The sequence below is a fragment of the Melospiza georgiana genome, chromosome 1, assembly GCF_028018845.1.
Source record: "Melospiza georgiana isolate bMelGeo1 chromosome 1, bMelGeo1.pri, whole genome shotgun sequence".
Classification (NCBI taxonomy): domain Eukaryota; kingdom Metazoa; phylum Chordata; class Aves; order Passeriformes; family Passerellidae; genus Melospiza; species Melospiza georgiana.
The window spans coordinates 102,089,639-102,102,826 of NC_080430.1; the positions used below are offsets into that span (position 1 = coordinate 102,089,639).

General features: G+C 43.7%; 1 protein-coding gene across 3 annotated transcripts in view; it reads left to right on the top strand.

The window, feature by feature from the left end:
* Positions 1-2,074: 2,074 nt before the first annotated feature.
* SPIRE1 (spire type actin nucleation factor 1) overlaps positions 2,075-13,188 on the top strand; it is a 125,879-nt gene continuing 114,765 nt past the window's right edge. For 2 of the 3 annotated variants that reach the window (XM_058037171.1, XM_058037250.1), the window contains exon 1: positions 2,077-2,689. In XM_058037171.1, the coding sequence (XP_057893154.1) occupies positions 2,383-2,689 (307 nt within the window). In that variant the 5' untranslated portion in view covers positions 2,077-2,382. Of the gene's footprint in view, positions 2,690-13,188 lie in introns of all 3 variants that reach the window. The other variant, XM_058037329.1, reaches the window with a different exon arrangement.

The following is a 13,188-nucleotide window of genomic DNA, read 5'->3' on the forward strand; positions in this document are numbered from 1 at the left end:
TATGGATCTAACAGTAACTTCTACATTCAGCTTCTGAGAACAGTTCAGTCAGATAAAGGTAAACTTGTTAATCTGTGAATTTAATAATATATGGATTTATTTTGAAAATACATGTTAAGACTTGAATACCTGAAGATGTGAATAGCTATGATAGGTTAGATAGAGTAGTTAAACTTTGTGTCTTTTGCCTCTTGCTACCTTAAGAAGTTTCTGAGGTAGAAGTTGTAGCCAGGCTGTTTTGCTTGACACCCATTCACGATTTTTGTCTAATTCTGATGCTCAGATCTATACTTAATTAGCCATCTGTGATTTTGTCTGTCTTAAACCTGTGGATGATGATTTTGCTGAGTATCTTTTGGTCTTTATGCCTAGCAAAATGACAAGCTATTGGGCTTACTGAACTTTTCCATACCAAACTTCTCAGGTTTTTCCCCATGTGGACTCCAGGCATCTCTTCTTGCAGCTGGAAAATCTGAAACTGTTTGGTTCCTTCTGTAGAAGCCATTCTGTGTCAGTGATAGCTCATGACCACCTCCTTTGGTTGTCCTTGTAAGAAAGAGGTGATTCTGCCAAATAAACTACCTTAGAGAATCTTGCAACACATACAGCAGGAGTGAATGTTTGGCATTTAATTAGCAGCGTGGCAGTGTGATACCATTTGTATCTTTTTTCTTCAAGAGGTGTTAAATACTTCCTATGGCAGCACTGAGCTCTTTTAAATTTAGGACTGTAATAGTACATTATATACTTACCGGCCCTGCTGCTAATTTTACAAGTCTGATTTTGTGGGTTTTTTTTTTTTTTTTTTTTTTTTTTTTTAATACCTGAAAGATAAAAATGCATTCATTTGCCTGTTCTACAGCATATTAGGATACTGCTAAAAGCTTCACAAGTACAATTTCTCCCCCAGTTTCCTTGTTTCTAAATGTAGCCTGAAAGGCTGGATCATATTGCATGGTGAATATCACCAAATTTAACAGCATTGTTTAAGTAGCAGTTGTATGTTTTATGCACCACTGTACGTTACAAAAGAGGAAAAAAGCAGCTGCATTGAGTACAGCTGGAAGTGAAATGGGAGAGAGGAGCTGGAATGGGAAGAGAGGAGCTGGAAGTGGAATGGGAGGAGAGGAGCTGGAAGTGGAATGGGAAGAGAGGCGCTGGAAGTGGAATGGGAGGAGAGGTTCTGGAAGTGGAATGGGAGGAGAGAGGCCGGCTGCTTGCAGCGGGCGGCGGGGCCCTGCCCAGATGCAGTACCGCTCCTGTGCGGCAGGGGGCACCCCCGGCGCTGTCCCTCACACCCTCCCGGCTCCCAGAGGAACAGGCGCGAACGGGGGAATTTGAGTTTCCTTTCACATCCGAGAGGTACAACACTAGAGAGAGAAACAGAGAGTGTTCGGTGTGAGCTGCAGCTTGTTTAGTCTGATGTTTTTCTGCGTGAAAGTGCTCGTTTGCTTGAGGTGAAGCTGGCATGAAGGACCATGCCCTTCTGGTGCCCAGGTGTGTTGAGAGGCAGGGACGTCAGTTCCCAGCTGCTTGGAAGACGATTCCCTTGTTGTTCCCGTTCCAGACTGAGATGCTTTAACTCTGCTAGCCTCTCTGTGTACCCCGGACCTGCCAGCCTTGCTGCTGCCGAGGATGGAGCTTTCCCGGAGGAAGTGTTTGCTTTGGGAGTGCAGACCCTGTAATTCAAAGGCACGCGCCTTCCCACTATGAAAGCGGGGCCCTGCTAATATGTTTCGCTGTATCCGTGATGGCGCGGGTTGGCGTCAAGTGCTCAACACTTGGGGGTGCAGGGAGTGTCATCCCGCGTCCCGCCGGGCGTTGTTTGTTTCTGGAGGTGGTGGTTCCCGGCGCAGAAACAGCGGCCCGGGGGCTGTGGAGGAGCGCCGCACGTCTGTCGGTGTCTCCGGCGGAGCTGGAAGCGGAGGGCTCGGCGGCGCTGCGGGCTCGGTTGCCGTGGCAGCCCCGAGTGAATGCTGCCCGCGCCCGCCATGGCGGCCGTGCCGGCAGGGGGCGCTGCGACGGCGGGCGGCGCCGCGCGGCGGGGGCGGGCGAGGACGAGGACGCCATTGCGTTGCTATGAGCTGTCGCTCCCCCTGCGGCGGCGGCGGCAGCGGGCGGACCGGGCGCCGATCCTGTGCCTGCCTTCCTCCTGACTCCTGCCTGTTTCCTGGCTCCTGCTGCCTGCCGCGCGGGCCAGGCTGTCCGTCCGGCGGCCTGGTGGCACTAGCGGGGCGGAGAGGATGAGCACGGCGGGACCGGGCGGCAGCAGCAGCAGCACAAGCGGCGGCAGCAGCATCAGCGCAAGCAGCAGCATCAGCAGCCGCTGCCGCGGCGGCGGAGCCGCTCACTGAGCCAGGAGCACCGCGGCGGACGCAGGGCATGGAGCCCCAGCCCGGCGCCTCCCGCCCGGCCGCCGAGGAGGAGGAGGACGGCGGCGGCGGGTCCGGCGGGCAGCCGGAGGCGCTGTCGCTGGAGGAGATCCTCCGGCTCTACAACCAGCCCATCAACGAGGAGCAGGCGTGGGCCGTGTGTTACCAGTGCTGCGCCTCGCTGCGCGCCCGCGCCCGCCGCGGAGAGACCCCCGCCGCCAGGCTCGGGGCGGCGGCCGCGCAGCTCCGCGTCTGGCGGGACGGCGCCGTCACCCTGGAGCAGGACGAGCCCGATCGGCCGCCCCCGCCCGCCGCAGGTAAGGCCGGGGGGCCACGGGCGGCAGCAGCCGGGGGTCGGGCGCCCGTCCCCATCAGCCTTTGTCCGGGACGTGACGGTCCTTCCCGCCCGAGGGTCGCGGTGGGCGGGCGGTCGGCTCCTCGGTCCTGCCGGGGGCTGTGGGGGGTCTGCGTACGTGTGTCTGTCTGTGTGTCTGTCTGTCTGTGTGTGTGTGTGTGTCTGTGTGTCCCTGCGGCATCTCGGTGTCGTGCGTGGAAAGGTAGAACCCCTCTCCTGGGATGCGATCGCCTGCGTGCGGGCACGGGCAGGCGAATGCGGGTCCAGTGTTTTATAATTGCGTCGTCTCTCCCGGTGCGTAATGAATCCCGTGTCATCCGCACACCGGGAGGGAGCGCCGCTCCTGCGGGCTCCCCGCTCCTTGGGCTCCTCCGGCCGGGCCGCGCATCCCGCGGGGGCTCCCGGAGCAGTTGGGCATCAAAAGGCACCCATTAGAAATATATCCATTTAGATGTGTGCTGACACTAAGTAAGTGAGAAAGCCGTGTACAGGGGCTTAGCACCTACCATCTGTTTCGTTAAAATGCCCAGGAAAGCGTATTTTGCATTGGAAAGGAAAATGAGGGCGCATGTCTATTTCTCAGCCTTTCAACGCTTCTGATTTTAAATGTGGAAAGCAGTATTTTTTTGTTGCAAGTAAAGCTCGATTTCTGAAAAGAAATCAAAGATGGGCAGCAGAAGGATGTGGCCAATACATGATGGTATTCCCCAGTATCAGCCTAGTCCACATTCAACGTCACAGAATTTTCCGACAAGACAGAGGTTTCAGCATTTTAAAGTTGTGTGAATCAGAAGGCAGTGGTAAATTCACAAAATGGGATTAATGGAGCCCTCAGCATTTAGAGCACGAATATTATGCCTGGTGTTACAATTTAATGAAGCCTTTTGATACAGTGCCTGTCTGTTTTGGCAGAGACTTGCAGTAATCCAGTTTGGAGCTAGTGGTACATGCAAATATCAAAATATATTTAGTGGAAGAAAGGACATCATTTAGTTCTGCAATTGTAATGAGTCTAATAATGATTTCCATTTAAATGTGATCTGGTGTGCTTTTAAAATTGTTTTAAAAACCAGGTCTTTGTAATGTTAATTAAATGCCAGACCAGCACCCAGAAATTCCAGGAAAATGCTCTCCTGACCAAGGCATCTGCATGTCACAAGCGCATTGAAGAGTTTTGTGTTGCATGTCGTGTGCTGCTTTTGCTTACAGTCTTTTGAGATGACATCAAGACTTTTTCTCTTCTCCTTCCTATTGCAGGAAATACATTAGTTTACTATGCATTTCTTTCTTTTGTGGCTTTTTTCTTGCTGTTGGTGGACTTACCCTATTTCCTCTTGCACAATATCATTACTGGCTGTAGGAGAGTGTTGAATATACTTGGATATAAAGTTCAGGCCCCTCACTTATATCCAGCATGTTTATTTTATGCTAAAGCTTTATTGTGAAAATGTTTTAGTCAACATGTGCTAACCTGTGTATGTTGACACCCCATATAAATTTTTGTATGGGTGAGATTTTTTTTTAAAAATATTCCAGCCCTGTCCATTTTTCTTTTTTTTTTTCACCTTATTAGTGTATGTATTATTTTGTATAACACCACATGTGTGTGCTTATATCTTGAGAATCTTAAAAGAGTGTGTATATGTACCTAAACAAAGATAAGCAGTCTGTGAAGACCTCCCAGGAAAGCAGGAGGCGGAAGCTCTCCCAGGGAGAGTACCCCCTCCAGTGCCTGTAATAGAAAAGGGGAGGCAGGGATTTTGCTGCCAGCTGTCCATTCCTAAAGCATCCTTGGTGAACTCGCTTTTCCATCAGCTGCAGGCTGGTAGGTGCCTGGATTTGAAAAGAGGCAGGATTCCTCCTGGCATACTCTCCCTGCCCCTGGCTTTCCCCATCTTCCTAACTTTGAACAGACTTTGGAAACAGAGGCTGCTCAGCCTGCAAGCTTGCACAAGGGATTTTGTGTGTTCTTTGATTTGTGAAACCTGGAGCAGGTGTTCACTTGAAATTGTTATACATATGATACATCGCACGTTGGGAGTTCACTATACTGAGTATTGAGGAGCTGACAGAAGGCTTGCTTGTCGTTGGTATCTTTTGATCTCTTCCTATTATTTTCCTTATTGCTCACTGCATTCTCTTTGGATGATGATTAATGTGCTTCCTCAGCCAGTTACAGCTTGAGCCTCTGAAATAGGTGTTTGTTTGTAGGCTCCTGTGTTCTCTTTGCACCGGTGAAAGCTTAGGAAGAACCAGTGCTCTGGCTCTGTGACCTGGGGAGCAGCACAACATAACAGGCCCTGAAGCTGTATGGTCACAGTAATTTTACTTTCAAGATACAAATTAAAGTTCTCTTAGAAAGAAGTACTGATTATGCAGAAACTGATGGTATTTTTCCAAAGCAGTTTCTTGTGAAACAGTTTACCAGTTCATGCGCGATACTTGAAATTCCAAGTAACAATACATAGAAATTGAAGAAAAATGTCCTTGAGATAGGAAAGAGATGAGTTTCGCTGATAGTGGGGCAGAAAAATGCCCTTGGAGTTGAATCATATCCTTAAATAAAACCAGACTATTTTCAGATCTTTCCAGTTTTATCTATTAATATTTCATTATCTTAAAAAAATACAAGGTTTTGGTTAAAAAGAAGTAAAAATATGAAAATGCTGCCCAGTTGTTCCTTTTCATGTCACCATTGATATCACCTGAATCCCTGACAAGAGGAGGATCAGGAAGGATTCCTGCCTTTGTATTTCAGACAATTTAGATTTAAATGCCTGTGTCAGGAGGTTTGTCAGAGCAATAGGGGTTCTGCGGGTTAATGCTCTCAGTTGTAAAGCTGTTTTGTTCCAGCAATACATAAAAAATGTATAGGTGTAGGTTGGTGCATAGGTTTGGATAATTCACAGGAACAAATATTGGCTGTTAGTTTCCATTTTGGTAAACAACAGAATCCAGTGTGGGCAAATAAAGGAATCCCTGAAGAATGGTGTCTTTGGGTAGTGAACATTCGGGCTTTGTCCAGGACTGTGGCAGACGAACGATGTGATCAGTCACGCCTGTCAGTGGCAAACGCAGTCGTGTCACAGAGTTTGCTCTAGAGATGCACATCAAGCCATGTTTTTACAGTGCAATATGAACCTTTTTACTTTGCCGGAACCAAAGTAAGAAAGAAAGAAAGATTTTGCATGAATATGCAAAATAAACATAAAGCTCACTGTGGTTGTCTTAGTGACATCTAAATGCCACAGAAGTGTGGGTTGCTTCAAAATACCCATGGTGGAATTGGAGATACAGTGTAGAATTTATTTTGACTAATGGGTGCTTTAGCAGTCTTTGTGACTTGCAATTTATATGAAAAGAGCTAACGGTGGCATCCAGTAAAGTGTCAGATGCGATAAAAAATAACTTCTGAATGAGCTAAAACATTTGGGGTAAACATGTAGTTTGACTCCTCCAAGCTTTCTTCTTGCAGAACCTCATTTACACATGTTTTTATAAACCTGAAGCAGTAATGAAATGATAGATAGAGGAGCAGAAAACCCACACAAGAGCTGGCAGCTGACATTATGCCCAGGATCTGGGGGCACCAGGATACTCTAGGGTGCTAGAGGCTGTTTCACTGGGGCTGTGTCATTGCTGCAAGCTGGATAAGGATCTCTTGCTTTTCAGCACAGAGGCTGTGCCACCTCCTTCTCAGAGGTGGGAAACAGAAGAATTTTGTGGGTGAGTGAGTTTGGTAAAATGAGGGTTTTCCCTGCGTGTTTTGTGTGTGCCAGATCCCTGGCTTAGCAAAGGTGGCCACTGACTTTGGGCATTGCACTGAGCTCCTGAAGAGGAACAGGCCATGGGGATCTGGGAAGGTGGCAAAGAAGGATGCTTTGAACACTGAGTTGGGCTCACTTCCAGCTGTTGGCTGTTCAGGGCTGACATAATTGTGGCTCTTCTTGGCCTTCATCTCCCTCCCAAGACCCTGAGCTGTGGGTAGTGTCACTGGCCCTTCTTTTGCCTCGTCCTCCAGCCCTAAGAGAGAAAGCACACAGGGAAATTACTGCTGGTCTTACCAGAAGCAAGTACTATGCAGATTTTTCTCTTGGAAATCTGCCAGGTGTTCAGCAGGAGGGCATAATGCATGGAGTATTCTGGCTTTGAATCAGAAAGATCACAGAGAAGTTGACTGCGTGGTGGCTTTCATGGGACTTGGAGGGCTCGGGGTGAGACATGCTGGAGAAGAATAGTTTATGTTGTCTTGGCAGTTTTAATGACTTCCATGTCCCTCTTACATCCTTGTGTGCCCAGGTTTTGGAAAGCAAGAATAGAGACACAGGATGAATAAATGCAGTTCGACTTGTGTGCATGAAGACATTCTTATGTGTCAGTCTCTAGTGGATTACTGAAAAAAATATGCATGATTTTTAGTGGAAAATTGATGTACTACCATTTTTCTTCTAATTTTGTTGACCCTTTTAAAAGATGATGGGTGGGAGTAGCCTTTCTCGATGTTGAAGTTTTGAAAGAGGTGTTGCTATGAATAGTACTAAAATAAATAGTACCTTTAGGATGAAGACTTAATTATGTTTAGAATTAAAATCTAATTCAAGGATATTCAGAAACATCTGCATTTAAGAATAGTAAGGCTTGATGTATTGAGCCTGACTTTCTTGTATGACAGTTTTAAGATAGATGCCTATATATAGGTATTTTAATATTGGATGTCAAGTAGGAAGAAAATACTACTAGACAGCAGAGAGGAGGCTCAGTAAGCTGATGCTTTAATCTCTTCTTGCTCTACTGATCTGTGGAAGAGAGAAAGCTTAGGCCTTATTTATACCAGGCTTTCTGTCATTAGTGTGGTTCCCAGTACGTAAGCACAAACTGGAAGGCTTCCAGTCATGGCTCATATGGATGCATCCCATGCACTGGGGGTTACATGGGCTCTTTGTGAATATCAGCAGATGCTGGGCATCCTATTGTAGGCAGTTCTGGTAGAGGAGGACAAAATAAGCAAAGAAAAGATCTCAGCATAACACAATAATGTATTTGGTTTTTTAAAAAAAGTGCATATTTCAAATGCCTGCACAAAAGAAATGGAAGGAAATTGCCAACAGGGGTAAATGACCTTGTTTGCCTATATTTTTAGGGAGAAATGCTGAAGATGGTAAATATGCAGTGAACTAATGAACTCTGATTTGATGTTGTCTAAAAATTGCATTTATTCCTAAGGAAAACATTGAAATTTGAACTTAAAAAGAAGAACTTTGAGGAATTGTGGGCCCCTGGTATTAATAATGACTTCAAGTAAAAGATAAGACTTTAACAGAGATTTTCTTGTCTAATGCAGTAAAAATGTTGCTTTCAAAAGGAAAATGGAATTTTAGTTGTCATTGTTAACAGCAGTTGAAGAGAAGAGTGAAAAATGAGACATCTGCCATGATGTTTTGGAGAGTTAATATCATGTCCCTGTGGGGAATTGCTGAAGAAAGAACAAAGATGCTTTTTCACGGGAGGTGTGGAATAGGTAATGGATAATGGAGTCCAGCTCCAGGGCTGGCTGAGGTGATAGTTTACCCCACAGTGCCCAGTGAGAGGTGATGGATGGGACTGGGGGAGCACAGGCAGAGCTTTGAGAAGGAGAGTAGCAGTGTATGTGACACAGGGGAAGAGAGAGAGAGAGAGAAAGAGAGAGAGCCTTGAAGAGGATGATTCAGAGCAGGACAGGATCAGAGTCACAGGCAGTGCAAATGACCTGCACAGCAGCAGAGCTGTGGATGAGTCTTACCCAAGCCTGACTGTGTTTGCCAAGTGTGCAGTAGGAGTGTTGCAGGTAACAAGAGGATTAAAAGTATGAAACATCCTGCATCCACGTTGGCAATGAACATGAAAGTGGAGAAGCTTTTTCATAATATCTGTTAAAAAGAAACTGAGGAGTGTTTGCTCTTTATTTCTGAATTAGTTTATCACATTACAGCATCAGATCCAATAAGGAGACAATGTTGTTTTATTCCTGATAAAATCTTAAAACAGCTTGCATGACACATGCATCTATGATTGCATTACTGTATTTTATTAGTGTGCACTTTAAGAGGAACAAAAGGAGATGAGTAGCTTTGTATAGTGCAAAGACATAGCTGAGGTAAAGAATTAAGAGAACTCCTTTTTCATTTACTTGAGAGAGTTTATCAACAGCTGTGACAGTTCTTAACAGATCCAATAGTGCTGAGTTATCAGTTTAGAAAAGCTGTAACCTGCTTGAAGCTCTGGATCCATCAAAAATGATGGGAGAAAGTGCTGATGGCTTGAATGGAGTCACAGTTCTGCCAGGAGCACACAGATGTATTGAATGAGCAGGCAGTTGGGTAGCTCTGGGAAAAATTAGAATATGATCAGAGTAACAGAAATTTTAAAAAATAAAAATCAAGACCCGTGAACTCTGGGAATTCACGCTCTTTTTTGGGAAGAGTTGATACCTGTACAGGCCTGAGGAGAATGAATGCAGTTTCTGTATTTATTTATTATGCATCTACAGAAGAGATTGGCAGATATGAATGGATTCCAGCAGTACTTGGAGGTGCAGAACTGCCACAGTATTTATCTCAGAGTAACAAAAATTGATGTGATCCCAAGGAAAACTTACAGGTTTGCTGAAGAGAGCAAGCAGTGGAACACAGAAAAATCCTATGTTGATCACAGCCTTGTGCAGAATAGAAATGAGACAAGACAATGAACATGTAATTATATCTTAGGAAGTAGCACTAAGGTAGCATGGATTTGTTAATTTGCAATTTAAAATATTTTTATTTAAAAATCTAACAGGTTATTAATACAGAAGACCTCTTAGTCATTACCTTTACTTTGTGCAATAGACAAAAAGTGCCTATGACTGTTCAAAATGAGGAGTAGCTGCCATGAAGTGTTAAATGGAGAAAATAGAAAGCATGAAAAAAAGATTGACACAGGGGAGGAAAGTCTTGATTGCTACTGGTCTAGAAACCTCTCTAAGATTTTTCCTTGTACTCTCTTAAAAATTTTACAGTTTTCTCTTTCCTAAGCAGAAAAATGAGGCCTATAATTACTAAGTCATCAGCTGTAGTCTGATACAGAAATCATGAGTCATAGCCAAAAAGCCACAAGCTCTGAAATGTCATCCCATTTCTTGTTGCCTTCTAATTACAGTTTAAAGAAGGATTTGTTGATCCTCAAAGCCTAAGTATTTTTCTTAAGCACTTGGGTCTCTGTGCTTCCTGCTCACAGGGGGTCTCTACCTCTCCTAATCCAGTCTGCTTCTACTTCCTCATGTTCTTGCTCTTTTTGACTTTCTTCCTTGCATCCTGATGTGTCTTACTCCTACATATCCTTTGCCAATATTTGTCTTTATAATTTTCACTTTTTTTCCTGTTTCTTTTTATCTTACAAGTTTTCACTGTCTTTCCTCAGTTTTGCTCACTTCTCCTACATCAGTGTTTTCCTCTCCATTTAATTACAAATCCCATTCTTTGCATATTTATCTCTTTTCCTTCTGTGACGTGATTGCCTTTGCTTTCTTCTTCCATTCCCTTTCCTTTTATTGGTGCTTGACTCTTGTATTGATGAACTTGTCATTTTTGGTAACTAATGTGACCAGTTTCAGAATAGTTACCAAATCTCCAGTTTTTGGTAATTCCAAAGTTACCAAAACTCCAGTTTCTGGATGTTTAAATATGAGTCTGAACTTCTTTTTATTTTTTTACTTGAAGAATCCTCATTTTCTTAAGGGCAAAGAAAAGCTCACCACTGTAGCTACAGTGCCTCTTGAAGATATAAAAGCTAGAAAGCAAATACAAATTCAGTTTATTGTTAATTTGGGGGGCATGACTAAAGACTGTTCAACTCAAGGAGCTGAAGTTAGTGACTCTCATTCCCTTTCCCTAGGTTAGCCCTTATGTTCTTTCTTCATCCTCTTCTTCCTCTGTCCTCCAGTGCATACAGGCAGTGTCTGTCATTCCTGAAGGCAACTTGAGTTCTGTTGTTGTAGCAGCAGCAGCTTGATTTCACTCCAAACCTGCAGAAGTGATCTGTGACATTTAATTATGTTAATCTTCAACACAAAATAAGTTTCAGGTTTGTTGCCAATATGTGCATCAGCCACAATGTTGCCAGAAAAATCAGTGCTCATCATTTCAATTCTGGAAGAAGCTGTCTTGAAGGAGCTGCCTGTGGATGTGAGCAGAGGAGTCTGAGACAGCAGAGGAAGGCTAGGGAGATGCTCTGAGCTGCAGGGCTCTTAGACCAGCTGGTTATAGCCGAAATGGTGTCTCTGTGACTGTGGTGTCACATCACTAAAGTCCACTCAGTAGCTTGGTTTTTCTTCAGATAGAGGAGTGCAGATGGGTTGGCACATCCCACAAGCTGTCCTACAAATACCCTGGGTCAGGCCGTTCTAACACACTGAGTTATCTCTGTTGCTTTTGAAACTCAGTCTAATGTGTCCTTCTTACCATTGGTGGGAGTACAGGGAGCTCCTGCCTGAAGGGGTGAGACAGTCTTCCCTGGTGCTTGAGGAAAGTTTGTCATGACTCCTCTTGCTGAGAGTTTGACAGAAGAATACTTTTCAAATAAAAATTTTGAAGAGAAAAAAAATGAATGTGAAGGTTTGGGGTTTCTTTTTGATTTTCTTTTTTCTGTCAAATGTGTCTCTCTGAAGACTGTTTTTAGAAATACAGGAGACCTCCAAGTCACTTTCCTTCTTTCAAAAACTCTTCAGTTTTTTCATTTCAACAAACTGAGAGTGAAAAATGATCTAATTTTCCAAACCATAGTTTGTTAATAAACTGCAGTTGACAGTTAAAGTTGTGCTGTTTACTAGTAATGAATGCATTAGCTTTTATTTGAAAACTGTCATGGAAAATTACTGGTGAATATTTTTTGGCAGTAAAAGTGGTAAAAATGCTGCACAGATGAGTATCTAGTTGAATGGTTCTGAAGTCTGGAAAAGTCTCTATATTAAGAATCAGCAGCTGGAAGAGTTTTTTAAGGCTTTACCTGTTTACTAGAGAAGCATTTCATCCTGCTTGCAGACAGAGACTGTTCTATGATTTATGGGGAATTTTTTTTTCTCCAGTGCTAATGAAGGGAGTGTGACCCTTAGGCTACATTTACCAGTTACTGCTTTTTCAGTCATGTCAGCTGAAGAGAGAAGAAATTTCTACTCCCAGCCACTATAGATAAATAGTGCAAATAAATTGGCTTGCAGAGGCCATGTGAAAGCAAATTCATTTCAGTCTTGATAGATGCATGTGAGTGCATCAACAGTATTGTTAATGCTCTCTGCATAAATGTAGTAAATTCCCAATGGAGGGAGTCCACAAGTGACTGTGAACAGCTTTGGGAAATCTGCTAAGTGTATAGCTGGTCTCAGGGTACAGAGGCACATGGAATGGTTAATAATTACCATAATGCAGTGTATATTAAAATGTTGTAAGTCAGTCACTTGCACCAGCTAGGATACTGTCTGGGTGCATGAAAGACTTGTTATTCCCCCTTCCTGCCCCAGCACATGCAGTCATGACAATACTATTGGTGTTTAAAATACTGGTGTAAATAGGTATAAAAAGTTGAATTTAATAATAAACAAAAGCACTCCAGAGTTTGAGTCCTTTTCCTTGAGGAACAACTTTCCTGGAAGTTTATCAAAGGAGCTGCAAGATAAGCTTCTTGCTGTTACTTTCAGAAATTCAAATTTTGTCTTGTTTTGATCCAGGCTGATTTATTTGTTTCCTGTGCTTCAGGACTTGTTTGGCACTTCTGCTAAAAGGATGTTCATAGGGTCTCAGCTCTGCTGTGAGGTGCAGCAATGAGTGCTTGTGCTACTCAGAGGATCTATGCACAGCTTGGCTCCTGTTCCCTTAGACCATAGGAGATCCAAGTCTGAATATCTTAAACTATCAGTGATTGCAAACATTGGTGGCCTAGTGTATGCACTGCATTGCTATAGGTTTAAAACTTGTACTTTTTAATGAAGTGGTAATTTTTAAGTAATGTCTTTTTAAAGACAGCATGTGCTTTTTTTCTTCCCCTGTCTTGACTACATTTCTCTGAATTAATCTTGTATCATCTTGTATCATAAAGATACATTGTTTTGGTCACCTGTCACTTGACTTCTCAAAAGTAGCCCCTAATATTAATAAATCTGCTAATAATCATAGCAGTTAAAAAACATTCTCAGCAAATTTCCCTGCTTGTAGTTTGTAACAATCACGTGAATGTTACCATTTTAAACACCAAAAATGTGGATCTGAAAGTGAGTGAACCAGAGGTACCAGTCCTTTTGAAAAGATAATACAGGATGCAAAACCCTTTTAAAGTCACTCTTTGCTCTTGGTTATGAAGTCATACACCAGTGCTAAGCATTAGCTTGCTTTGGCAACAGTTCTAAAGGAAAGTAAACAACTTTCACTCTGTTAGGTGAGTGTTCCCTATTAATTT